This window comes from Phasianus colchicus, chromosome Z (assembly GCF_987193195.1).
Source record: "Phasianus colchicus chromosome Z, bPhaCol1.hap1.1, whole genome shotgun sequence".
Taxonomy (NCBI): domain Eukaryota; kingdom Metazoa; phylum Chordata; class Aves; order Galliformes; family Phasianidae; genus Phasianus; species Phasianus colchicus.
The window spans coordinates 77,943,522-77,967,939 of NC_143476.1; the positions used below are offsets into that span (position 1 = coordinate 77,943,522).

Consider the following 24,418-nt stretch of genomic DNA (forward strand, 5'->3'; position numbering starts at 1 on the left):
CTTAAATTCAAGAAATAAACCTGTTAGTAGGAAGATCTGGGTCCTATCCCCAGTTCTGCTTTGTAACCACAAATCTGTTACAGTACTTTACACATACTGTTTTTCATTTGTATACCTCTCTGAATATACTCATCTCTAAATATTCCCAGCTTTCAGAATATTATATACCACTGGGATTTTCTTATCTTGTTTTAACTGAAAATGGGCGTAAACCAGGCCTGTCAGTTTTAGTTTACTCCATAATAGTTAAAGTAGCAGCCTTTAATCATTACCAGCAATATTAGTGCCACTACATTGTTTACATCTTAAGTATGCTTCTAATTTTCCCATTCAAAGGCAAATTGTTGGTGATATTTTAATGGGTTTTTTTTTAGGTAGCTAATGCCAGAATGTAAGGTTAAGATCTTGATCTGAATATTTCCCAGATGTGTGGTAAGGTGAAAGGTGGAGCAGCTAACAGAACCTGACTTCCTATGTGTGTTAGTCAAAGTCAAGTGAATTCTAAGTCAGGCATAATTAGAGAATGAGACCCCCAGAAGCATTCACCTTCACAACTCTTTTAGATGAAAGCTTAGTACTTGGGTGAATGTAACATAATCCACATGTTGGAAGAGAAATCAGAATCAGCTGCCACTGTCTTCTTGCATGTGTTTTACAGTGTCCCATTAGCCACTTTCTTGTCAAAAGTCAGTGATCTTCTCAAAGCTTAAGGTTTTTAATTAATTTACAGTGGAATTAGGGCCAGGTTTGAATCTAATGCCAGTTCTACCCCAGTGACATCCATTGAGGTTTCACTTTGCATATGGCAGACCCAATTTTGAAACAGATTTTTGACAGAGATGGAAGCTAAGGACCCTCAGTGATAGAAATTTACATAACTCTTTTCCACACACAAGAGATCATAAAAATGCCACAGAGGAGAAACAGAGCAACTTAATGAATCTTGGAACATGGCCCTGTTCTGAGCAGGAAGATCAAGAGATCTTCCCAACTTAAATTGTTATATGAATAAAAAAGACATCTAGAAATCTTTTCTAAGACACAACAGTGGAATCGCCTGATACTTAAAACAGTTAAGATAATTAGAGAAGTTTACTCTGTGTAAACATTGTGGTTTCACTGGATGAAATTCTGAAATGGAACTCAGATATGCAAGTTCTATTTCAATCTTTGCTGTTATTCTGCAAAACAATCTCCTGATCCAGCGTAAGTTACTGGCTTCTAAAGCTGATCTCTAGTACTTAATGATACTGGAATGAGGATCACAGGTTTCCAGGAATATTGTATTATTTACACTAATATGTACACAATGGGAACATATCATTCAGCAGTATGTCTGTTAACAGTAAATAGAAATAGTCTTTTTTAATGCACAAAGATAAGAACTACTTTATGAGGCCTGAGTAAGAAGACGTCACTGAGTATAATAAATCCATCAGTCATTTGCTTTAGTCCAACTATTCCTAAGTATTAATTCAGATTTCTTGAAGAAGTAAGATCTACAATGGGAGGATGGGAAGAGCACAAAGCTGTACCAGGTGAAGTTACGGTTGGTCATTAGAAAAAATTTCATTACCATGGGGGTGGTCAAAATTAGGGCCCGGGTGACTGCTGACAGCAGTGAGTACTGGGTTTTGCCAGCTGACAACTGCAGCAGCAGCATTAATTTCTTTGAGATTCTTCCAACAACTTAACAGAACTTGCACCAGATAATAGAGAACCAAGAAGGCGCTTTGCTAAACTGGAATATCTTAGTCTCTGATTTATTCAAGATTTTATGGGACACTAGCTACATCTCAGTGTATACATGAAACATACGTGATATGGAAATTACAGATCACTTGGAAATAGTGCCAGTATCACAGTGATGTTTCTCTGCTGTCATAAAGAAGGGAATGTTTGTAGAGTAATTACAAATCATATCAATATATCAAAATATGCAATATAGTTTATATCCTGATACAAAAAATCATTTTCTTCTTTTTCTATCAGATGCTAGTTTTGTTATTGCCTGCTTTCCCTGGGAGCTTCTACCTTTTTGTAGGCAGCTGACAGTGCCATTGGAGGCACAGAATGGGATCAGGCAGCCGGTTCCTTTGTAGCAGTATGCAAGTGAGTTAGGATTGTGCAGATGGATGACAATAGATTTAGCAGTGCCTTGTAACTGTTGATTGTTGTGTTATTTTATACACAGCAAGGATCTCCCAGAGCGTGGTCTTGGCGCATACAGATTTCAAGCAGCATAATAAATAAAGTAAATAAATAGACTGACAGTTTAAAGGCAGCTACTGTGATTCTCAGTCAAATGTTTCAGCTTACTCTTTTTGTAAGAAGCTTTTTTTTTGTCTGTTTGTTAGTTTTGTTGTTTTTTTTTCTGTTTTGGTTTGTTTTTTTGTGACTTCCGTAAGGAGAGAAGAGCGGATTACAATTGGATTTGAGGAGAAAAAGAGGCCCTAGAAATGGTGAATAAAATGAGAACAATTTATCAGAGATAGGCAGGGGAACAAAGACATCGAGAATAATATTTTCAGAAGTGTTTCTGTGATATTTGTGCCTTACTTATTAGAACACTTACTGTCTGTGAGCCTAATTTTTGAAAGAAGTCCCATAGATATCTAACTCTTGCAGCTGTGAGTCCAGCTTTTGGATTCTGCACCCCAAGTTCTTTAAGATTTTCCAGTTCCAACTGGCTTCTCAGTAACCAAAAGTGTTGAATATTTCAGGAGGTCACATGTACACATGAACACTATAGTTCTGTGCATTTCTGAAAGTGATGGACATGCTATGCAAATACTATACAGAATGCTGTGTAACAAATGCAACATTTCACTGACTACTTGTAGGTAGAAGCATCAGTTCTGGAAGACATCACACACTCCAAAGCATCCACAAAGAATATAGAGAAATTTCACCACCCTTATGAAAATTTTTCCTTAATACCAACTCTTAGTTTTCTGTCTTGTTGAGCCCATTGTTTCTACTCCTATTCTGTGGAGTATTCCTCTCCTCTTTTAGATACTTGGAAGTTACTTAGATGCTTACTCTTTCGAATCCCTTCTTAAGATAGACAAGATTAATTTATTTCACTTTCCTTTTCAAATTGTGTTTTCTAGACATGTCACAATGCTAGTTGTCCATCTTTAGACACATTTTGAAATGAGCACAGAGCCCAATTTATACATTCCAAGTGCTGGATGAAATAGAAAGATTTTCTTCTGTTTCACTCCCTCTATCCATGTTCAGATATTTTAGGGAGATGCTTGTGCTTCATGCTGTTCACTCAAGTCCAGACTGTGGACAAGTAGCTACACAGAGATTTTTCTGCAAAATGGATATCTTTTTTTTTCCATCCTGCATTTGCATTTCCTCAATATCTCTTTCCATCCTGGCAGTGAATCACTGATGGTGATTCTCTTAATAAACTTTTCTAGCTTGATTTTCATTGCACTTAAAATACAGTTTTATGTGCACTTAGTGCATTTGAGATAATGTAATGTGATTAAGTCAAAAGCCTAATTAATTAGCTCTTTTCAAGATACGAGCAGTTACGCTGTCATAAAATGAAATTGATTTGACAGAATTTGCTCTTGACAAATTCGTGTTGGCTGCTTCTCCACTTCCTTCCATTTCCCTATATGAGAGGATGTATATGTATAAACTAAAGGGCAAACTCACCACTTCAGACTAAAGGTCAGTCTGATTTCCTGCTTTTGGCAGTAGCAGTAAGAGAAGCCTGAAAAGAAGAGCACATACAATGATAACTGCCTACTATGTTTTTCTAATATCTATTAGTATTCAGTTCAGAGACTAATGTTGGTATTCATGTCCTGGAACTATACTTCTTTAGTTAATTGTTTGGATTGCTTTCCATGTATATTGACATCCCACCAATGTCTGCTGTTATCTAACAAGCAGAATGTGAACAAATAAATTATTTTGTTTTCAGCATCTAGCCAATAATTTCATTTGAGAGACATCATAGTTTTTCTTTCTTCACCTTTTCAGAGTTGTCCACAATTCTATTCCTCAATTCATTTCTGCTACACCCTTGAAAGCCTAAATTTCAGTCATTTCTTAGGCTTATCCTTATTTCTGACCATGTATGTCCCCCTTTTGTGCAGATTTGCTACTATTACTCCCTCTTTTATGAGATGAGAGACTAGGCAGCCTGCATGTTCAAAATGGAAGCACAGACAGATTGAAACACTTCATATTTTCTGTTTCCTAAAAATTCCTTACTGCTTTTCTGTACTTTCCTAAATTTTTGTTTCTACTATTTGTTATACGACTGAGGAGTGGTAGTTGAGCCATAAGCAATTCTAAACATTTCATTTTTATGAAATTAACATTGCTCATCTGTATGTTCTTCACTTTACAAAACCCATCTATGCTTAATATTATCTGGTATTTTACTGCCCTGTCAGCTGGAATCCTGTAATATATCTGCATTTGCTCCCAGTTGAGGACAAAAAATGCAAAAAGTTTAGGTGTGACTTTTCTGAAAAAAGTGATTTCTTATGTTCTCTAATTTTAACCTACTACTTCTTTGTTTGTTGTTACCTATAGATCAGCTCCATAGCATGTATATAAAAGAGATGATGCTTTCTAGGGAATATAGTTGCCCCAGTATTTAGGGTGTGCATAGAAAATTTTGCTCTGGCTTGGTTCCTTTGGCTTTACGCATTCTCATGTCGGGCCTTGCAAGAGGAGCTGTACACGACCTTGGCATCATAAGCAGCACACTGGTGGGATGTAATGCAGTCTTCACAACATGTCAGACACTCAGAACTGAACAAACTTACTAATATCAGGGGGTTTGCCTGAAGACTTTAGAGGTAATAATCAGAGTAAATATGTCCCAGGCACTCTCACGGATACACCAGTCCATTCTAGAAGGTGTAAGTATGACTGTCAGACAATTTTAACTAAATGATCAGGGGTCCAGGTGCTCTTTCCAGTGTTAGGCAGTAGTGTAACTAAAGGTATCTCTGAACCTGGCATACAAATGCATAGTGGAGAGGGCCAGCAGTTTGTTTGCCTTAACTTCACATATTCCCTAGCAAGGATTCTGCTGAAATTGCAGGAAAAATCCCACTCACTGTCAGCTGAGGGTTAGATAGATGCCAGTGAGTTGAACGGAATTTTGTGCTGTTAAAATCTAACGAGCAGAAGACTCAATTTAAACATTGTAGGCTGAATAGAAAATGTGGAAAGAATGTACCAGACATTCTGTATCCCATTGTTCATTAACTGTTAGCGCATTAACCAAGCATAGCTTTGTATACTCACAATTGCACAGAATTCTTGTGTGTTTCAATAAAAGAGAGAAATAAAAAGATTCCAGCAACCCAGGCCACACGTGCAATTAGATCAGATAATCCTGTGTGCAAAACATGCTTGTTAGCTGTTATCTGAAGATGTCAGTGGGCAAGATGGGAAACAAAATAGAAGGAGACTTGAAGATAATGAAAGCAGAAGGGTGTGAAGTGATTGTGCCCTGCAGATCCGCCTTTTAAGTTTCGGTTTAAGACTGACGATTTTGTCATTCTGCTTTTTGATGAGGTGTTGAATGAATGTTTAAGAAGACAGCACTTATCACTGCTCATCGGGAGTTAAAAAAAATTGTTTGTACTAGAAGACTGAAGATACCAGGTCCAGCCAGGTTAGGAGACAGTCAAGTATTAAAGATGAAAACACTGTGAAAGACGTATATCAGGTGCTTGCACTATAGCAGGCAATAGTTTATATCTGTGTGCAAGACTACAGACTTTATTACTTGTTTTAGTATTTCAGCGTGCCTTTGATGGTTAAATGAAAGTATATGGGATATGTAAGACAAAGTAAAAATCTAACATTAAAAATAAGAAGCTGATAACATATTATAACAAGAATAATACTTGCAGTTACTGAATGGTACCTTTTCGATTGTATATAATTTAGGATGAATTAAGAATTACTTATATCAAAGAAAACAAAAAGTAAATAGGCAAAGCAATGAAATCATGATCCAAGGTCATCTATGTAAGTAGTTCTTTTAAGTTAATATACTGTTGGCCTTAACATCTTCTTCTGCATTAACAATTTCCAATGAATTTCTCAGTCCATTCACAGTCTCTTTATTTACTCCAAGATTATCCAGTAACATGCTGATATTATCTTTTTCAATAAATATCTCATCTGAAAAACTGAAGACAGTAGTTTATTGGCAATGGATCTTCCAGAGTTATGAGCTTCTCATAGTCTATGACAATGTTAAATTATTAACATAGACCCAAACTATGTGAATACAAGTACTAGGATCAAAGACCTCTTTTTCATTTTGTCACATCCAGAGCAGTCAATAAAATAATTTGGAGAAGAAAAAAGCTGTAAAGGACTAATAACAGTTAGGAATTTAAAGATAGAATGAAATGCTGTTTGCTGTCATTTACTGATAACTGATTCTAATAATCCTTTCTGTACAGCTGCCCCAGTCTATTCTTCCAAAATTTTCATTCTATTCCCTCAATCATTATGATGTTTCTTTTTTTAAAAATGTTACTGTTGTGGCCAAGCTATATTGGGGTAATTTATGACATTGTAGATGAAAACTGCTGAAAATATTTACGAGTAACTGCCACCTAAGATAATTATGTGAAAAAGAGTGATCATTATCGCTGTCCAGGGGTTGTCTTACATTATAAACATACAGATCCCATACATAAAGTACCTTTTTTTCCTGTGAGAAGGAAAAACAGACATAAAGCGTTAGAACCAACAACTAATTGATGTGGTGAATTAGTGCATTTGGCAAGATTTTTACGTAGAAATACAGTAGTAGCAGGACAGTGCTTGAATCTGTACCTAGCCATAAGTCCCATGAAAAGAAGCCTTTAGAACTTTGTGATTTTCCATTTTACCCCAGATTTAGGTCATTTTGTTCATACAGCTTTAGAAGAGGATCCTACCCTCTGGCAGTGCAGTGTAAGTTCCCAACTTTGGTGCTACAGTTATGCAATAAGTTTCTCTTTGTCTCCCACCTTACACAAGAAGTATTTGAGAGTTGCAATTGAGAGATATTTTTCCAATCTCACTGTACTATATAACAAGGAGTTGAGTTGAGATCTATCATAACAGATTAAAAATAATTCTTTATTATAAGATTCTTAAATAATTATATTAAAAATAATAATTAAAAATAATGAGAGAAATGTTCTCTCATTTCTATGTGCTGCTCAGCCCCCTTAACTAGAATAGCTAAAGCATTTGTGAAACAGTCTCAGCAGGAGGCAACAGATTGTCTCTTGGATAAAGACTGTTGAGAGAGGAGCATCAGAGGCCACTTGCAGCACACAGTTTCACACATCATACAGCACAGATACAACATGTCATTGGAATACCTTTTATTTATCTGACTTCTTTAGCACCCAGGCTCATTTCCATCTGCTGTTATCTGCTAGTGCCTAAGTGCCCCATTATATATAATTTCTGCCCAATGTTTTAATATACTGTTTGCTAAGAGCTTGTAGCTGAGCATTAGCTGAGAAGTAAAGACCTGCCTTTCTTGAGCCTGTAAGTGAAGGAGAACTATTTCTCTAGTCAATCACCATTCATTTTGACTGCTTCATTCACCATGATATTGGCTGTATATTATCCTTTCCTTGTGTGTTAGGCTGGGCAATAAATGGAAAGTTTCTTCCGATTTGCTCTCTTATTGAAATTAGTACAAATGGTAAAATGCAGGAGGTGAATATAATGTTCATGAACATGAAAGATAACATGGGATTCCACATAGGTTACAAGTAGGCAGCTCCATATACCTTTGAGATATACTAGTATCTTAGAAGCTTTGCACCATCCTATGTATTTTGGTGGAGACATAAAAATTTAAGTTTTGGAAGAACTCCTGAGTGCCTGGTCCTGTCTACTAAATGGAAACATAAACAGTCTGCCAAGTTTTGATTAGGATTTGGATCGGTATCCAAGTTTCCTTATAAAGACATGAAGTAATCTTTCTGCTCTATTCAGTACCCATCAGACCTTAGTCAGAATACCGGTCCAGTCTTGGGCACCTCACTTAAAAAAAAAAAAAAAAATAGCTGTTGGAAAGAGACCAGTAAGAAAGCAATAGGAGGTCTAGAAAACAGGAATGACTGCAAAAACTTGGATTGTTTATTCCTTACGGTTGGTTTGTTTCATATTGAAAGCTTATTTCCAAGCCAGATCATTCCAATGATTTTGTTTACAGTTCTTCTCCACAGTTATATTTGAAGGGTTGGTGAACTTCAGCACAGAGGCAGAGAAAAATTTTAGGGGGAAGGGAGGGCTGGAAATCCTTAACTCATCTCTGTCAACAGAGCTAACAAACCAGGTAAGCACATCAATACATCTAACCATATATACCAGTTTGGGGTGTTCTGTTTCCCTCTTTTTTTCTCTTCGTCTGCGAATTGCTACAATAACTTGGTCAGTTTGAGTTATCAATTGTAACTCCTCTATCCCAGAAACAGTTCAGATAATTAACTCTGACATTTGGCAGCCTGAAGTCTTCAGACTCTTACATTTTCCATCAACATTCATAGAGTTAGCAGTACCTATTCTTGTCTTGGCTCAAAGCATGTAGCTCAAGAAATCTAAACTCTGATTGGTATAGCTACGTATGGTTGGCTTTATCTATAGCCATTCCATCTCCATAGCATAAATTAAATTTAATGAAGGAAGAAAGAGCCTTTGTCATCTTTCCTCCCTTTAAATAACTCCAGCAGTACTGTGGAGAAATCTGATGACATGATTGCACGTAAGTGATGAAAGTGAGAGATGAGGTGTCCCTAAGAAACTGATCTGACCTCAAATGGCAATATAGATGTGTCCTCCTGCATTCACTTTGGTTAAGTTTCATGTCTGACTTTTGACATCTAGCAGAGAATGTGCTGATGTTCAGAACTGCCTATTTCTTCACTGACTAGTGGATAGAATTCATTTTTAATTACATGCCAGAATGTATTTCATATGCATGTCAGGATTGCTTCCTGACATTCAGCTACATAAAGTAGCTAAATTTAAGCTCCTCTTTTGCTAGCTAACAGCTCTTAATATTGTATCAATTATAAGATTTTCTGTGTACCATAGTTCTTCCTTTACTTAAGTGTACAGAGGAGTTTTGGTTGAGTGGTCCTTGTTCTGTTCTGAAATCGAACTCAAAAAAGGAGTAGATAAGGAAAGGAGGAGAAGATTATTTTCCTTTAATCCCTCTGTGGATCTGATAAAGAGCTCTAATAATTTGTCTTTTTTATGGTCCTTGTGAACAATGGATGTTTCGTGATTTATGCCAATACTGTTCTCATGCAGGAGGGCCCTTAAGTCCTGTTCCCACAGTCTCTCAGAAGTTTGGACATTTATCTCAGGCTTATCAACATGCATCAGATGTCAAAGAGCTCGTGGGACATTCACATTTTGGCTACATTTGATCTAACTATGATATATCAGAAACTTTCTTTGTGGTATTTCAATATTTGAACATCTTATTTAGAGAAGGAAAGGTTGAGGTCTCAACCTTTATTATTAACCAATATTAAATAATAATAAAAAACTGATTTTAACTTCAAATAAAATTTTGATTTTAAGTTAAAGCTTAGGTTATGATTCAGGTTGTTGCTTATTTCAGATTTCTATCTGTAACTCTTTTGCGTTGCAGATTTATACCTGAAGCTCTATTTCACATGCAGCCATGAAATCCAGAAGGTTACATTTTAGTGGAGCTACTTTGCTTGGTTGAAAATGCTTCCAAAGGCAGCCCTTGTATATCCCATTTTATTTTTTTTGTAGGTTTACTTTCTGCTCCATCATCTTCTTCTTTCTGAAGTCAACAATTCTTTAGCAAAACAAATAAAAAATAGGAATGTGTTCTGATTTGGAGATGTTTTCAACATGCCCTCCACAGATGTAAATGGTGGAAGAGGAAGGAAACAGACTCAGCAGCCTCTCATTCCCCAGCATTTCACTCTTCTCTTGCATGACCACATTCAATCAATCTTCTCACTTCTTTAAACAATCTGTTTTCAAAACACCTGTTAAGAACAAGTTTTTTCACAGTGAAATCTTCAACATGATGCTTTATCACCTACTTTGCTTGATACAAGCTACTGCCAGTCAAAAGAGCCATCCCAGAGACTATCTGTGAATGTAGACCACGCCAAAGTTCTCACAGTTCAGGTTAAAGGTGTGTTGCCAAGTCTCCCTCTCTCTTGTTACTCAGTTACTCACCAAGAGCAGCAGTTGCCTTCATAGGCCCAGCAGCTTCTTGCCATCATTAAGGAAACTGGAAACTTTGGTAAACTCAGTTATCATCGCATACCATCCAATTGAAATCACTCTTCATCTGCAATATTTATTCACAAAGAAGAAAAATGAAGAACAGGAGGGACTGCCTGTGGATTGCCATATATGTGGCATCTTATCTGAGATGGCATGGCTCGAAAAGGGGAGGATGCAAGATGTCCCTTTTCCTTTACTTTAAAACTAGCATGGCAAACATTTTAACTGCATTTTAGAGCATTTTAAGAACTTACTTTTCAAAGGACAAACGGCCACTGCTTCACACTGCAAAGTTCAGTTTGGCCCCAGAATCATGTGGTTCTTATTGCATGGCGTGACTGAGTATCGATAATGTATCTTGTACCATGTCAAGTTTACTGTTTGCTAACAAAGGAAAAACCTTATTGCAGACTTCCAGTACGTGAAGGGGACCTACAGGAAAGCTGGAGAGCAACTTTTTATAGGAGAAGTTAGCAACAGGATGAAGGAAAATTGTTTTAAACTGGAAGAGTATAGATTTAGACTAGATATCAGTAAGAAATTATTTACTGTGAGGGTGTTGAGACACAAGAACAGGTTGCCCTGTGAGGTTGCAAATGCCCCCTCCCTGGAAGCATTCCAGGCCAAGCTGGATGGGGCTTTGAGCAACCTGGTCTAGTGGGAGGTGTGCCTGCCTATAGCAGGGGGCTGGAACCAGATGGTCTTAAAGGTCCCTTCCAACCCAAACATTCTATGATTCTATGAAGAAATTGCCTGGCATAGTTTCAGGATTTTGTAGGATGTTCTTTAAATTTTTTGCTTCATATCACTGATATTTTTATGAGAGCATAAGAAATTTTGAATTAGAGTTCAGAATTATGTAAGAGTTCTGTTGTTTTTTTTTTCTTTCTTTTGGTTTTAAACAGTCCCTCTGTGTGCAGCAAGACAGCTTTCTTTTACTTTCTCATTTATATAATGATCACTTTTATAAACCGTAAAAATACAGTTTATTTAAGTTAAATATATTTGGGTTCCACTGGGAGTATGTTCCTAGCCCTTGGGACCTGTAAATACAGCACATGCATGGCTACAGGGCACATTTCTTGATATTTAAAATGTTTCTAATTATGTTGAGATGGAAATGGTTTGAATATTGAAAGCCATACTTTTACAGTGGATGTGGTCAAAGGGGATTAGTTACAATTGTTAAAGTTTACAGAGTAATGGCTGTAAAATAATAGCATACTATCTGTTTTAAAACCATAATGGAATCCACAATGTTTTTCTGTCCTCCTTGTTTAATTCATAATTTTATTTTTCTTTCCACACTCCTAAAGAACATGAAACTAGAAATGAGTAACTACTGACTAAATTTTTCCCACTGAAAATACTATTTCTTTTTATTGCTCATTATCAAATCTCATTACAAATGAAATTATTCAATAGAAATTATTTACTTTATGATTTGGTATCTGATGATGCTGAGAACAAAGTCAGATACAAAAATTATATTAGACAGTATTTGAAATACTGTTTTTGATTCAGTCTTTACAGAAAACTAACATGAATTCCAAATAGGAATTGACATAGGCTAGAATAGAAAAACAGCTAGGTGAAGTTAGGTTGGGTGGTTTTCTTGGTTTTTACTTGAAAAAATTTACTCTCTATTCCGTGGTTTAGCCAAGCTCCTAAAGATTGATTCTGAAAATATGAGAGGAAAATGACATCTGAGATGACTGAAGATGAACTAAACATAAAACACCTATCTTTATAAAGAGAAAAACAAAAGGTCTGAAGACAAGACCTATACTGAGAAGAAGGATGGGAAAAGTAGTTTTTAAATTATAAGTACCTAAGAAATGATTAACTAAATGAATTAATAGTAATACCAAACCTACTCAGTTTTCACCAGTAATGGACTAAAATCTTCATGTACAGGAGAGGTGTTAGACATCATACATTTGCAAAAGTTTTTTGAAATTAATGTTTCTAAGGCTATTCTCTTAAACAAGATCAGCCAGTAAAATCTAAGTGAAAGTCATATATAGAAAACCAGTCTAAGGAGTTAACAGTTTTTTCAGCATTGGTCTGAACAGGGGCATCAGGTTCTTCAAGATTCTCTTCAAAGAATCTAAAATTTATGAACAACTTAAATGAAGGACTTGAAAATACCCTGATAAATGTTGCTGATACTATTAAATATGGAATAGTTGCAAGTATTTCGGAGGGCCAAATAAGCATGACATATTAGAGAAGTGATAGAATAAAGAAGAGGCCACTTAACTGAAGCATATGCAGAGTATGAAACTTAATTAGGAGTAAACAAATTCACAATTATATGATAAGGAAGGACTGTTTGCATTCCTTGCAAATATTTAAGAGTGGTGAATCACAAATTGAGATGAATCATGTTCCTGTGGAAAAAAAAAAGAAGTATGCATAAATGTATGAAAATGCATATATCCAATGCGGGAAGTGTGAAATATTTCTTCCTGTTTCAACACCGGTAAGACATTAGTAAGAGCACTACAGCTGTGCTGTGTGGACATGAACCAGAATGCTTACAGGTCTAGAAAATCTAAAAGATTTAAGGAATACACTGAAAAACTGGACTTGCTTGGAATGCTTAAGATGGTAGGTAGAAAAGTAGATGTGGTAATGTCTGAATGTATAAAAGGTAAGGAAAAAAAATCTTTTTTCCTGTCAACTTACAGTTTAAACAAGAAATAATGGGCCCAAATGGATCATATCAAAACATCACGTCAGATACCAGAAAAACATGCAAATACTGACGACAAATCACCTCTCATTTTACAGAAGTATCTAAGGACAATTCATCTATCAACAATAGTTTTCCTATATAAGGCCAAAGAGTGCACTTGCCATGACATCCTTTCAGCCATATTGTCTACGACTATATACAGATTCTTACTTCCAAACTGTAGCAGGTGAAGAATATTGAAGTATTTATTCTTGAAAGACAATGGAAATCATCTATAGTTTTTATTTCAGTACTGTAGAAGCCTAGTCATGGTGCATGACTCTATCACAGAAACTGAGGAAAATATAGAAAATTGTGTGCCCTCAAATAAGTCAGTTTTATTAGATGGTGAATACACTACAGTTTTATGCTTCATACTGTATGTCTCAATTGCTTTTCTTTACACATTCCTGTTGAATTTAATAATGACTCAAGAATAATGAAATACATATTTTCACCCTTACATCAAAGAGGCTTGATTTAAATCCAGTCTGTTTCAAAGTTCTGGAAATTCCTTATCACTTCTGTGTGGAGATCTGTGTCAGATGAGTTGATGCTCTCATGTTGACCTCTGGAATTTGTGTCTATATCACTGACACCTATGAAAGGATTCCCATTGTCTTGAGTAGATTTCTATGAAACTCATGAGAGAAATTCCTCCATGAAAATCTGTAAATGTTGCTGAATAATTTCCAGTTTAGAAAATAGCTAATTGAGTGCTTATAATGAGCTCAAAACTCCATAAATTCTCCAGGGTATGCACATAGCAGCAAGGTAGACGCATACCAAACTGGATCCTTGCTGCCCAAAAGGCAAAAGATCAAGAGTAGAAAATCACATAACACTTTTTAACTTCCAAACACGCAAAACATAGTGAGAATATATCCAGGATCAGCAATCATGAGAACAAATTGATAGTAGTTTAGAAGAATTCTGCTACATTTAGCTGCAGTTAATAGCATAATGTGGTGGACACAAGTTAGTTACTGTGCTTTATAATATTAATGTCATAAGATTGCTCCTCATGACTTTCTTTTGGCTGCCTCATTGAAGATGTAATAGCATAGGATATTGTGACCAAACTTTACCAGAAACATATTATTATATTTTTATATATTCTGTGAATACTTCTGTTATTTTATCCTGGGTGTTGTATTGCAGAGAAATATATCATTGTTATTCAAGTGCAAAATTGTTAAAATTTAGTAATTCAATACAAGTTTCATATTTAAACACTGTTTTTCTCCAGCTGCTCTCAGAAGTTTCACATCTGTAGTTGTCTGTTAATCCAATATGGTGTGATTGTTACAAGGATAATGTGACAAACTATAATTTAGTTTAATCCATTTCAACATATAACAAATAATAATGGCATATTTTCCATTATCAGATTCTCTTTTTATTGTTACTAGTGTTGTTAGAGATGGAACCAGCCTCGTTTTATGATGAGGCAATTTGGGCGCACAGATATTAATTTCTGCACTAACATTCTTCTAAGAATCTAAATTCTTCTCATCCTTTTTTGGCATGGAAAAGTCCTAAAAATATGTTACTTACATGAAAAGAAGACAGTGTTGTATTACACTTTCTTACCCTTTAATGGCTTTTCACTCACATAACCTAAAGTATTCCACTTAACACTGCTTGACTTCAGAGCACAACTACTTTAGGGGATAACCAACAGGAGAGAAGTATTGAGGATCGCTGCTCTGTATTAATTCTCTAGCAGAAAATCAAGAAAAAAAACTTTGTTTTTTCATTGTTGTGAAAATGCATAACATTATTAAGTAAAAAAATCATAGTAGCTCTTGGGTGGTATGGGCTAACAGATCTGTTTGTCATGAGCTAGCTATCTAGACCTTAAGGAGCCCTCCCAACCTTTCCTAAGATTAGAGATTGTAACTCTCTTCATTTTACACGTGGAAAATAACATAGAGTCCCTTTGCAACAATAAAGTCAGCCTTAAAAGTAGGACAAGATCTGACTCTACCTGCATATTTTATGGATCTTTCCAGATTATTCCACGAATTTAAAGTTCATCTTATTTCCATTGAAGGACCTTGTGCTAATTCCAAGCTAACGTTACACAGAAATAACATATGGAAGTTCTGTGTAGAGTTTTCATTTATCTAACTGACCATATATTTTTCCACTTGGCAGTAGTGAGGCAGCTCCAGCTATCAGCCTTTGCTGCTACTGAATTGGATATCTCTGAGTTTGGAAACTGTTTTTCCTGCTCCCTCACAGGTAGCAGAATTGCAATGCCATGTGTAACTGTGTCTTCACTGTTGGTTCAAATCCCCTGAATTTCAAGCTTAAGAGAGGATTTGTGCAGAACTGTTCTCATATAGCTGTAAGAAAGGTAGTGGATATTCAGCGTAGGTGAAGATTTTTTGGTATATATATAAACTTTTCATGGTGATTTTTCATTTAAAAAAAAAAAAACAGTGAAAGAACTTTTGCTGCATACTAAAGTCCACATGCTTTCACAGTCTGCATAAACAGCATAGTTTTCAGGGCATTTCCTGATAAAAGCGCTAACTAGCCAGCTATACTGTTGATGTGTGTTTGACATAAGGAATTTTTAAGTGAATGAAAAAACATATGAATTTTCTAGTTCTCTGCTCGGATAAAATGCATCGGACATAGTTAGGAGGAAATTGTTGCAGATTCATTTTTTTAAGTGAGCTAACTCATCAATGTTGTTGCAGGTGAACCAATACTCTTTGTTGGCTCCATCTAGGATATCTTCCTCTAAGATTTCTCATTACTTTTGCACTTCCTGCAGTTTCCCCAGTGGTAGCTCCTTTCTGAGCGCTGAATTAAATGGTCTTGTATTTTGACTATTTGTATTTCAACATCAGTAGAAACTCTGGAGCCTCGATGGTACCTGAAAAAAAAAAAAAAAAAAAACATTCAGAAGTCATTTGGTTGGACCTGTATTCATTTTATGTGAAAGTATATGTGCTAGAACAATATAGCTATCCAGTTGCTCTAATAATAGCTGAAAACAAACCTCTGAAGTCACTCACTATGGAAGTGGTACTATCTTCTACCGGTCCCACCTCAGTATGCAGAAAATACAGACAGAAAATACAGAGATGAAAAGCTCTGTCTCCCATCACTGGCCCCTTGAGCCATCCAGTATCCCACAAATAGTTTGTTTTAAAGAAACAAAGCTTAATCATATTTATTACAAACAGAGTAAAATGTTTCTGATATCTGAAAGGCAAAGAAGATAATGTGGCCATTAGGGTTAGTCTTACTATATCCCAAGATGTCAACACGCTTGCCAAAAAATGAATTTATCAGCTCAGCATAGCCAAGAGATTTAGTTTATCTAAATGTCCTACAAGGAATAAATAGTTTACCACTGGTTTTGTAGATTGGGATAAATCTAACATTCTATTGACATATGCTATAGATTTAATTTAATGCTGTGGTTCAGATGTCTCTTCTGATAAATCTTAGTAAAACCTATGCTAAGAAGAATGGAGCTGTTTCAGTATTTATGGGATTTAAAATGCAGGGTTAGCAAAGGAAACGTTAATTGAAACAATATTTGTGTATGTTTTCGCAATGGTTTGGAAAAGAGTATTGCTGTAGTCTATTGGTCAGTTGGTGCTGAATACTTGAGGTGGAATATTGTTCATTTTTTGCTGCTTTTCTGTAGTGAGAAAATTGTCTAGTGAAGCAATTAAATATTTCAATTTCTATTTTTAGGCATATTGGAGATAACATCTGTAGAAATTGGAGTTGTGGCAGTTAAGTCCATCAAAAGCAACTATTATTTAGCTATGAACAAAAAAGGAAAAGTCTACGGCTCCGTAAGTACTTTCTTTTACCTTCTCAACAGATGGCAGTAGTCAGCATTCCTCCCCCTCTTACCTACTGAAAACCCTACTTGCCCATGTATGACTACTAAATAAAGCCCTTCTTCAAAATTTCATCCTCTGGCAGTACCACATCCGTAAGTTCCCAGTACCAGGCATTTATCATGTGCCCTGCTTCAGTCACATTTCTTACTAATAGCTGATTAAGAAGGATCTACAAAATGTAATCGTTAAGACTAGATTTCCTTGTTTTTCTGTAGTACAACCACATTTATTAGACTGTACTATTCCAAAGGGATAACTTGTTCCCAAAATCTTGTAAAACTTCAGCTGATATCTAACCAGATTGTCTAACTATGAACGCTGAGATTTCTAGAGCAGCCAGCTATAGATTGACTATACCAGATGATATGCAAGTTTGTAGACAATACAAGGAGACAGATATTTTGACTGAGAACAATTTGGCTATTTAAAAATTGTCCATAAATTTGCATTTGTGCAAGTCTGGGTTAACTGATCTTTCCATTAGGAAAAAAAAATACTACCCAAATATTTTTAGCAGGAAGCAATATGTCCTATAATTCTGACTAGCAATCTCTAGTTTATACTCACATATCCACACAATAGAACAGATACCAGAACTGTGTTAAGAATAGAAAGGCCTGAACAGAGAAATTATTCTTTAGCTCCTATAAATGCAGATTTTAATTTGAAAAATTACACTAGTCTGAAGTACCAGATGATCAGTATCAGTCCTTGGCCGTTGATAGATGTAAAGGCATACTGAGCAGCTGACAAAGTTACCTTTTGTCAGTTAAGCTGACAAAAGTGCTACACTGGTCACAAGTGTGCTTCTGGACATGCAAAAAAGTGCTAGTTTAAATCACCATCATAAATTTGTATGTCTCTGTTTAACATAGTCATCTACGATGATCTATCCCAAACCCCCGATAAGTTTTCCTATTCAAGTTGTTAGCCACTGCTGGTGTGGTGAGAATTCATGCCAACCACACGCACAAAAAGAAAATAGAGCAGCTTTCATGTACCATAGGTAGAAACTGCTGCCAAAAGATTCAGTAATTCACAGTGTATTAGAAATAGTGCTGACAGGAGGATACGAATGTGGAAAGCCTTTTTTTTTAATTCCAACTGAGATAATTTTTCAATATTCACATCATAAAATCACAACATAATGACTTATCAAAACGTATTCCATAATACTTCAGAGATTTCAAGAATGCTTCTGTTATTATTTTTCCCATCCTCCCAAGACTCGCAGATAGACTTATATTACTACAGTGTGGCAGCTTGCAGATGGATATGAAAAACAGAACCAATAAAAATTTTAAAAACACTCTTAAGCATGTGCACAATAGACACTGGTGCAGGGCTATACTGAAATTCGTTTGAAATGAGCAAAGCAATTCTGGGCTAACACTCAGACCCCTGCCAATAATAATTCTTAGCCACTTCTCAACATCATCTGCTCTCTCTGTATTGTCTAAGAATAGAAACAAAAGTTTCGATTATAGTGTGATTCTGCATCTGAGAAAACAAGTCAAGACTCTGTCACTCTGTTTTATCAGTTTTCTCTGTTTATCAGATATGTTGCCATCTGACTGACTGGTTAGAACAAAGGAGACAAGGAAGATGAATTATTTGATTTATTTAACAAAATAACATTCTGGCAGATCATAAAAGTTATTGTGGATTTGAAATGTGATTGATAGTCATCTGCTTTCTTAATACCTTGACATGGGAGGTGGCATATTATTACTGCAAGTAAAAGTTAAAAAATCTGTATGTGGGTTTATGAATACAAAGAGTATTAATGGTTGTTTAAATAATTACTCATTCAAAAACTGAAAAACGTTTTGAGAGACAAATTGGATTTGAGTGTGCTCAGTTCTGTTAAGAAAATGTGTGTGCTTTGCGGTCTGAACAGCAACTAAGGAAGACATTAATGACAGACCAGAAAATGCCAATTATATCAAAGCACTGAACACTAACTAGTTTAACTTTTTTTAAATTTAAATTAATAGGAATGGAAATATGTATTTTTAATTATTCCTTATCCTATTTCACTTTAAACAGTGCAAGTCAGCCAAACAATGTCCATTTTATTAATGCAGATACTTTCCATATTTTTTAGCTCAGTAACTAAAGATTTTCATCATAATTAAAACATCCCTGAAATTCTCATCTGTTCCATAAAAAATGTTTCATTATTCAGATATATTTCTCATCTGGTTCATAAGTAACCTAATATTACATACAATTAATATATCATACTCTGAGATTATGATACACTTCTGTTTCTGTGAAATGGCATCTAGTTATCTGAAATGTATAAGAAATAAAAGGCCAGTTTTTGGTTGCAGTTTAACTATGTTGTGAATATTGCATTTTCAAAAGATTTCTGTAGAGAATATCAGTAATTATGTGATCTAACTTATTTATATGTAGTACTTGCTCATTTGTGAAAACAAAGCATTTTTATCTTTTCTTTGGAGAAGCAGATAAAAGTGCATTTAACATTCTAGAAAAAAAAGTTTGTCTTCCTCTACATGTTACCTTGTGCTTGTATTTTTCATCCTTTCTAGTTAAATAGCAACTAGATCTCCTTTAAAAATTAAAAAACATTAATTCCTACTACTCTGCCCAAAATTACTCTCAAGTTTACTTCAATATCTTCTCAACAAGACATAGGACTGTATATGAATCATAAAGGTTAGTAAATGAACCTTTTTTAGACTAAGCCCATCTTCAATTCACCAAAGTATATTGGCCTCACATCCAGTGTAATAGCAGTGCAACAGTGACTCATACTCATTAAAAAAGCCCTTTTTCATTGCCAGTGTGGTGTAAAGGATCTTGCTTTCAACAAGAAGTAGGTCTAAACCATGCATGTTTGTTTAACACATGGTATCAATAATCTGATTCAAGATATTTACGGGATGTATTTCTTAGAACTGGAGTATGATGAATAATTCCAAGATTGCTACCTCATACTTTGAGTTTATGACTGAGAATTTGATTAAATATTGTTATATTCCATTACAGAGAAGTTGCATTTCAACTCTAGGTGAATTATGTCATTTTATTGCTATAATTATGCACAACTGATCTTTTTTCCACTTTTTGCAATCTAAGTGCTGTTGATGTCAGTGGTATGTACGCAGTGAAATGTTACGTCTTTTCTAAAATGGTGTATTTGTTTTATTCTTTCAACAGAAGGAGTTTAATAGTGATTGCAAATTGAAGGAAAGAATAGAAGAAAATGGATACAATACATATGCATCCTTAAATTGGAAGCACAATGGAAGGCAAATGTTTGTTGCTCTGAATGGAAGGGGAGCCACAAAGAGGGGACAGAAAACAAGAAGAAAAAACACTTCAGCTCACTTTCTTCCAATGGTAGTAGTGTCATAGATGAAGGAACTATTTTATCAGTGCAGTTGAACCAAAGGCTCTTATGTCACTAATAATTGGTAATCTTCTTGAAGAATAATTGCAAAGAAATAGTGCAGACATCTGCTTGTTTGAAAAGAGCAGGGGAATCCTCTGAAGTTTTTGTACTAATTACTGGCAAATGAAGTACTTTTATTTAGTTCAGTGTTCTATCTTAAGAGCAAGATAGAAGCTGAATCAAAGGGGATATAAGTCATTGCCGGTGTGAACATTTTTTCTCTCTCTGCAACAGAACTTAAGGAATGTGAGACAATCTAATGAATGATCTTCGTGGGGAAAGTTATTTATGGAATACTAACTCATATAAAGACCTTAATTGCTCATTCAAGCCTATGAACAGTTAGACATGCAAGCATTTACTGGAAGCACTTGGGTCATATGCACAAATAAAGATGCTTCTGGAGAAGCCTTGTGGAAGAATGGATAGGGTTAAGAAATATAATCAAAGCAGTATCAAACTGTTCTAACAAAACGAATAGTATGGTTTGCTTGTATGTTCTAACTTCACTCCTTTTTATTTCTCTCTAAGTTATTTATTTAATAGGATGTTAAATATCTTTTTTTTATTTGAAATGTTTTCCTCATTTGCTTCTTTGTTGTTTTCCCTTTTTCTCAGTACTTCACAAAGGGTTGATAAGTTAAAATATCAGAACCTCGTAAGTACTGTGAGAATAGGTAATGGACAAGGCTTTAAAGGCAGAATTTAATGTGTATAATCCCTTTTTTTTTTTTTTTTTTTTCTAACTCTCTTGCACTTAAACAAAAGACCAAACATGCAGTGCTTGGATTAATGGTATTGTGTGTCTTTATGTTTGAGAGGTTTTCTTACTTATTAGCACTCAGAAACAAACTTCAAGAAATGCTTCAAAGGGACTTTCTGCTATTTTTAAACTGAGAGCAGGGGCCACCTCTGTACTTGGGTATCAATGTATCTGTGTGTATATTCATCTGACTTTGACTTCAGTGTGGAATTAAGAACAAATGCATGCATTGCAATCAGTAAGAAATCTTGTAGCAAGCACTGGGCTGGAACCTAGATGTGGACAGTCCTGTAAAAATCGCTGATAATTCCATTGTTAAAATTAAACAATATGAAATTTCCAAGAGTTAAATTTGGTCTTTGAAAGTTGAGATAGACACACCGTCCTTATTCAATTAATGTGGCCGTTCAGCACATTTGTCCTTGTTAACAGCTTGAAGAGTCACAGAAAAAGAGTGGGAGCAATACCTAAATAAGGACTGAGGGATAGGGAATCCAAAATCATGCTCGTGTATTTATCAGAGATTATTACTCACATGTATATTATATATGAGAGCCAACGAAAAAGCTGTGCTGGTATCCAGCTTTAGCATGCCTTTCCTATCCACCTTAGTCACTGAAGGCTCCAAATGCATAATATCCAGCACATTTTCATTAAGTGTTACTATTCCCATGGCTTAACTTGAGCAACTGCAGTATAACAAAACTAAGCATAATATGAAGTCTGTTCAATTAAAGGTACATAAGGTTTGTTTTATGTTTTGCTTTACTCTGTAATTTTATAGAGCTCTGGATAGCTCACCAATGTAACCATATTGAGATTCATTTTGTTAGAGCAGATAAATAGAAAACAATACAACAAATAATTTGTACCACTGTCTTCACATTGTATTCCACTAAATAAATAATTAAGCCTTTGCAGTGTCTGTAGTAAGAAACAGAAGTAGTATAATATTATTTTGTTCTAAATACTTTTAAGTGATAACTATGAGATTATATTGATGATGCAGTTTTATCTTCAATATTTCTTGTTGTGAAAAAGTCAGTTTTATTTTTATTGTTTGGAAACTGTATTTTGGTACAAAGGAGAGCCTTGCTTAATGTTTCTTTTTGAGAATGTTTAATCTCTATAAAGGCTGGTGTTGTTGGAATCTTCTCTAAGTTATTTAAGTCGATGTTTAACCAGCACTTCAATCTTAATCTGTTATTTAAGTATTAGCTGTTAAAAAAAAAAAAAAAAAAAAAAAAAATGCTTTCCCATGAAAATACAATGTGGTCAGACTGTATTTCCTGTCTTTAAATAAAGTTAACTCTTTTAAAACCAGAAAGTAATTTGAGACACAACATTCTAACTGATAGCTAACATTACATTTCATGGTTCTTCGTCTCCAGCTTGCTTCTTCACAAATGAGGTTTTCTAGAAACAGAAATAAGAATTTCAGATTTTAAATGTAATTCCAGGTGATCAGCAAAACTTAATCACCATAATAAATGTGGGTCTCTGCTGTTAAAAATTTGTAATCAATAACTAGAACTGACAAGACATAGTGGACCACCCACAGTGAATGTTCAGTGTTAGCCTGGGCAAATGCAGTATTGGATTACTACTTAAAGAACATTTAGGGTACAAATGAGGTTCTCTTGACAGAATTACCTGGTTTATATGATCTGGGGAGGGTTTGGCATAAATATTATCGTAGTACTCAAAACACTATGCTGCTCAGAGGCCAAAATTGGGAAAAATATCACTTTTCCAAAGTGAGTCAGGAGCCATTTCTGACATGAATTTCTTAGAATGAACCATAACAAAATGTCCTTGAAGGAAACAATGATTCCTGCATGATTAACATACTGTAATACCCACTGGTGGTGGGAGGGGAGCAAACTGCAGACCTTTTTTCTAGAGTTTCACAGTTCCTCAACCATATCCTCTGTTCTCTGTCAGACAGACTCTTGAGGAGGAGAGATTTAAAAAAGAAAAGAAAAACAAAAATCACTGAGCAACAATGTATAGCATGTTATAGTTAAATAAAAGTAATAAAATATGGGGAATAGAGAATAAGACTATTGTCTTTGTTTTATTAACGTGAATTGATACTGCAAAATACATATAAAAAGGGAAAAGATACGTTGTACTAGAGGATGTGGTTTGCTTCTATATAGCACTGAAACAAAACAAAAATCACTAGGACATTTATAAAGTTTCTTTAATTCTTTGCATGTGTAAGTCAGCTATCTCCACACTAATAACAACCAAATGCTTTAGATTCTTCCCATAAGTATTCAGATTCACCTAGTTTATTCAGTGGAAAAAAATAGTGAATTTAAAGCAAGGACTTTTGATGAAAGAATGGTGGGTCTTAAGAAGAAGAATGAGTACTTACACTTTTAAAATAAACTTTGGAGAAGGAAAAACAGTTGCATTTTATGTAAGTCTTCATTCAAGGCATTCCAGGTTATAAAGTTCTCTAGAGGTTAGTAAACTTAACTAATACAAGTTGGTGAGTCAACATTTGTAATCCATGCCTCTGCTGAAACTGATTATCTGTGTTCACACAATGTCATAGCTGCTTCAAGGGCTGATCTTGAAACTAATGCAGGAAGACATTGACTATTTTGAAGTGTCATTTTTTGCTCTCTTAAATTAGATTGTGTGGCAGGATTCATACTCCTAATTTCTAATTCACTTGGAGTGAGAATACATTAACACAAAAAAACATGTTCTGCTACAGTTAGTCCATGTATGATTGTTATAGAATAATAAAAGGTGGAAAAGATGTCTGAAATCATCTAGTTCATCCATCAACCCAGCAGCACCAATGTTGCCCACTAAACCTTGTCCCTAAGTGGTGCATGAGTGCATTCCTTGAACACATCCAGCATCAGTGACTTCACCACCTCCCCAGACAGTTCACTCCAATGCTTCACCACTCTTTAAGAGAATAAATTTTTCCTGATATCCAACCTGAGCCTCCACTGGTGCAACTTGAGGCCATTCCCCCTCATCTTGTCACTAGTTACCTGGGAGAAGAGGCCAACCCCCATCTCACTACAACCTTCTTTCAAATCATTGTAGAGACTATAAGGTATCCGCTGAGCCTCCTCTTCTCCAGACTAAGCAATCTCAGTTCCCTCAGCCGCTCCTCATAAAACTTGTACTCCAGACCCCTCAGCAGCTTTGTTGCCCTAATTGACTGAAACCATTTCAGTGCAACCACAAATAACAGAAAAACACATGCAAAGTTATTTTCCCATCACAGTATGAGCAAGAAATGGAATATGAAAAATTATTTTGTTTTGCACCTATCAGATTAAGATTTA

At 35.3% G+C, this 24,418-nt stretch overlaps 1 protein-coding gene across 4 annotated transcripts in view; it reads left to right on the forward strand.

Annotated features, from left to right (window-relative positions):
* The window catches only part of FGF10 (fibroblast growth factor 10), a 59,690-nt gene extending 36,008 nt beyond the window's left edge, over positions 1–23,682 (forward strand). For all 4 annotated transcript variants that reach the window (XM_090130758.1, XM_090130761.1, XM_090130760.1 and 1 more), the window contains exons 4-5: positions 16,757–16,860; positions 20,101–23,682. In XM_090130758.1, the coding sequence (XP_089986884.1) occupies positions 16,757–16,860; positions 20,101–20,298 (302 nt within the window). In that variant the 3' untranslated portion in view covers positions 20,299–23,682. The remainder of the gene's footprint in view (positions 1–16,756; positions 16,861–20,100) is intronic.
* The last annotated feature ends 736 nt before the right edge of the window (positions 23,683–24,418 follow it).